The following is a 4,147-nucleotide window of genomic DNA, read 5'->3' as shown; positions in this document are numbered from 1 at the left end:
CGGAAGTTAATCGACATTCCAGCAAACTCAAGGGCCTCTCGGGTGGACAAGGCAAAAAAGGCCTCCATCACAACATGGAAAATACATTGGCATGTGGACTGGAATGTGGCTTCATTTAACAACAACAGTTTCACACAGAAAACAGAGCTGAATTCATTGAGATATTTGCATTGCTAGCTACATTTCAGTGCCAAATTTCACCAATTTAAGCAAAACTACCGTTTAGCTAGCTACAGTTCAGTGCCATATTTCACTGGATTAAAATAAGCACATACACATAACTGACAGCACACATACACATCACTGATTTAACGAAATTTGCACACAACTCAGTAGCACTTCATCATCATATAAAGTATATTAGCAGCAGTACAAATAAAGAGACATGATCAAAGTACTTCATAATAAACCCAAGCAACTTCATAATAAATCACTAGTCCTACTTATTGATGGTTTCTAAATCATTTATTTGATCGATAACAAATAGCCTTGTCCTGCACAAAATCTTTGTCCTCAGCTGTAAACTGAACTATTGTCAGGTCATGTTGTCAGGTCATGTTGAAAGTAAAATAGGACCTTGCTGTGTTTGGGACCAAATTGTTATTTGGCTATTCTAGCTGGCTTTTTTTAGCGAATTGTAACTTGTGTGAAGCTGAAACAAAGTTAACTTACATGCTCCTATATGCTCAGCTGAATTATTATAACATGTCTATCCAGTTTGCAGTTATTCTTACAATGTTATCTTGGCATATTTTGCAGAAAGGTACCAAGAGGGTGCAATTTGTCAGGAACTTGATTAGGGAGGTTGCTGGATTCGCTCCCTATGAGAAACGTATCACTGAGCTTCTTAAGGTTGGAAAGGACAAGCGTGCACTCAAGGTCGCCAAGAGAAAGCTTGGTACTCACAAGAGAGCAAAGAAGAAGAGAGAGGAGATGTCAAGTGTCCTTAGGAAGATGAGGTGTGTAACCACTCTGACTCACCATTTATATTATGAACATTATTTTTCTGACCATGTTCATTAGGTTTTGCTTGATTGAATTACAGATGGTTGTATGATTATAAGAGTCACACCTGTGTGCGGGATGGTCTCAAGTCAAGTTAACAATATCTGCCAAAACCTAATACAAATGAATCATATGAATAAAAATGATTGATGCAGAATCCAAAATGGCAACTGGCATACATTGCTAGCAAAGTACTATTTCAATTGATCAGAGTTTTGAGTTGGCTCTGTGGCAAAACAATGTTAAGCACGCTTTATAAGCACGCTTTCAGCACTAATTTAAGCTGTTGCCAACTTCTGCAGAACTTAAACTTGGCTTGCTGACTAAATAATACTACCTCCGATCTATAATAAGTGTCGCAGTTTTGAACTAACCCCGGTTCAAAACTGCAATACTTATTTTGGATCGGAGGGAATACTACGTTAAGTTGCCTTCTGCTATTTGATCTCACAACTTTTTCTTCCAAGTACTGAATTTGACTTGTATCATTTGTAAGAATTGTGGACTCTTCATTCCAGCCCCAAATATCTACTGTGTATCATATTTTTTGCTTATGTCACACATTATCTTTATTGGTTAAGCTAAGGAACTCTCCCTTGTGTGCAGAAAAATAGTGCCCATCAGGACCAAAACAATTAAAGCCAGTCAAAAGGATTAGTAGAAATCGAGGCCCTCGCCTGACATGCATCTAGTCGAGGGCATTGGTCGCACGCTCAATTGAAATAGTACTTTGCTAGCAATGTATGTCAAGTTAACAATCGAAGTGCATACAGAAAACACAGAATTAATGCAGAATCCAAAATGCAAAGTGTTCTTTAGGTTTTTCTTTTTTCTGACCATGTTCATGTCTTCTACTTTCAGGCAAAAATAGTTGCAATTCTGTTTTGCTGCAACAGTTGGTATATAAATGACTAAAATGTTCTCACGTGATATGCAGGTCTGCTGGTGGTGGTGGTGCTGGTGACAAGAAGAAATAGAGATGGGGCTCACGGGGGATGCGAGGGGGAGAGGGGGAGAGGAGGAGGGGGAGCTCACGGGGGCGACGAGGTCCGGGTGGTGGTGTGGGTGCTCCGGCGACGGTGGTGTGGACGGGGCGGCGTCCGGGCCACCGGCGACGAGGGCGGCGGGGCGATGGCGAGTCGGCCTGGCCACCGGAGTCGGCCGGGCGAGGTCAACGGCGAGCGCCCCCTCTTCCTCCTCCTTCTCCGTGGGGAAAGCGGCGGGGCGGCGGCGTCGGGAGAGGAGAGGGCGGCGTCGCGGCGTCTCACGGCGTCGGGGCGGCGTCGCGGCGTCGGGGCGGCGTCGAGGCGGCGGGGCAGCGGCGTCGGGAGAGGAGAGGAGAGGGGAAGGGGATCGAGGGCGAGGGCGAGAAGGGGATCGAGGGCCGGGGAGGAAAAATATGGATGGGGGCACAATACTAATGGCGCACCACCCCCCGGTGCGCCATAAGTATATCCACACTAATGGCGCACCTCACCCTGGTGCGCCATTAGTATTTTTTTTTGATTTCTGCTCGAGCCAACAGGTTATCTCCCACCTGACCTGATCCACACCAAGTCCCCTCTACTAGCTCGACTGGTCAGTAGCCAGTTCTCACACCAGGAGGTCCTGGGTTCGACTCCCAGGCTCCACAAATTTTTTTTATCATTTAAAAAGCTGTTTGATACTTATTTATGTTTAAATATGTTCAAACTTGTTTAAATAATAACAGTAATATTTTTTTATAAGACAGTAGCATTTAAAAAGCTGTTTGATACTTATTTTTTTATAAGACGGTGCGCGGGGTGCGGGGGGTCGGCGGCGGCGGTTGGGTAGGGGAATCGAGGGTGCGGTGGGTCGGCGGCGGCGGCCGGTGGACTTGGGGGGTGCTCGGCGCCGAGGGGGACCGGATCTGGCGAGGTGGGATAGCGGTCGAGATGGAGGGGGATCGAGGTGGGCTCCACAATTTTTTTTAGCATTTAAAAAGCTGTTTGATACTTATTTGTGTTTAAATATGTTCAAACTTGTTTAAATAATAACAGTAATATTTTTTTATAAGACAGTAGCATTTAAAAAGCTGTTTGATACTAATTTTTTTATAAGACGGTGCGCGGGGTGCGGGGGGTCGGCGGCGGCGGTTGGGTAGGGGAATCGAGGGTGCGGGGGGTCGGCGGCGGCGGCCGGTGGACTGGGGGGTGCTCGGCGGCGAGGGGGGCCGGATCTGGCAAGGTGGGATAGCGATCGAGATGGAGGGGGATCGAGATCGAGTGTCCATGAAATTTAAAAATATTCATGATAGTTCAAAAAGTACCCATGAAATACAATCGAGAAATGAAGGCTACGATTTAAATACAATCGATCTTAGCTAGCTATCTGTTCACAATCTTCTTGCCCTTCTTTTTCGCAAATGGAGTTCTTCTGTGGAACGGACGTCCTTTAGGTAGGGTGGTCCTGCTTCTTCTTGTGGTGTATGCTGCTACTTCATCATCGTCGTCATGTTCGATCCTCGGGTCGCCGTACTTGTCGAAGTCTTGCTCATTGGCTACTCCATCCATTCCGATGATCTTCCTTTTGCCTCTCCTCACGACAACACGACTGGGCTTTGGCGGGTCGGTAATGAAGAAGCATTGGTCCACTTGGGAAGCCAGTACCCATGGCTCATTTTTCGCGGTGACGTTTGCGCCCGCGGTCTTGGATTTGGCTTCGGGTATAACCATGGTGGTGAAATACCGGTCTTCTTTTATGACGTTCTTGGCCCATCTGACACGGAACATCGGGACCTTCTCTCCAGCGTAGCTCAGCTCCCAGATCTCCTCGATCCTTCCGTAGTATCTGTCCTTGTCGTTACCGGTGTAGGATTCCATCGTTACCCCGGAGTTCTGATAACCATCGCTCTTCATGTCCTTGGCCTCGGTGTAGAATGTGTAGCCGTTGATATCGTACGCCTCATAGGTCATCAGGTTGTGCTCGGCGCCCTGTGACAAGGCGAATATGAGTTGTTCTTCCGCGGAAGAATCCTCATGTAAAGGGTACGACAGAAGCTTATGCTTGAACCAACGCGTGAAACATGAGTTGTGCTCTTTGAGTATATCTCCGTCCGTCCTCTGTTGGCCTCGGTCATTGTACGTCTTTTTAATAAAGGTTTTGTGCTCTACCAACCAAG

General features: G+C 46.6%; 1 protein-coding gene across 1 annotated transcript; it reads left to right on the top strand.

Moving 5' to 3' along the window:
- Positions 1 to 690: 690 nt before the first annotated feature.
- LOC123134234 (60S ribosomal protein L36-2-like) lies at positions 691 to 1,991 on the top strand. The gene is made up of 2 exons (XM_044553516.1): positions 691 to 959; positions 1,943 to 1,991. Exons 1-2 carry the CDS (start codon positions 706 to 708, stop codon positions 1,980 to 1,982), a joined length of 294 nt encoding a protein of 97 aa, XP_044409451.1. The 5' UTR covers positions 691 to 705; the 3' UTR covers positions 1,983 to 1,991.
- Positions 1,992 to 4,147: the final 2,156 nt, after the last annotated feature.

Source organism: Triticum aestivum, chromosome 6B, assembly GCF_018294505.1.
Source record: "Triticum aestivum cultivar Chinese Spring chromosome 6B, IWGSC CS RefSeq v2.1, whole genome shotgun sequence".
Taxonomy (NCBI): Eukaryota; Viridiplantae; Streptophyta; class Magnoliopsida; order Poales; family Poaceae; genus Triticum; species Triticum aestivum.
Note: the sequence above shows the minus strand (reverse complement) of the source record. Positions and strands in the feature narration are given on the sequence as shown.

What these genes read in the sequence shown, in the direction of transcription:
- LOC123134234 (XM_044553516.1), top strand. Translation starts at nt 706, where the DNA reads ATGTCTATCCAGTTTGCAGTTATTCTTACAATGTTATCTTGGCATATT. An exon ending in AGTGTCCTTAGGAAGATGAG is followed by an intron (nt 960 to 1,942) that starts GTGTGTAACCAC and finishes CGTGATATGCAG; the next exon opens with GTCTGCTGGTGGTGGTGGTG.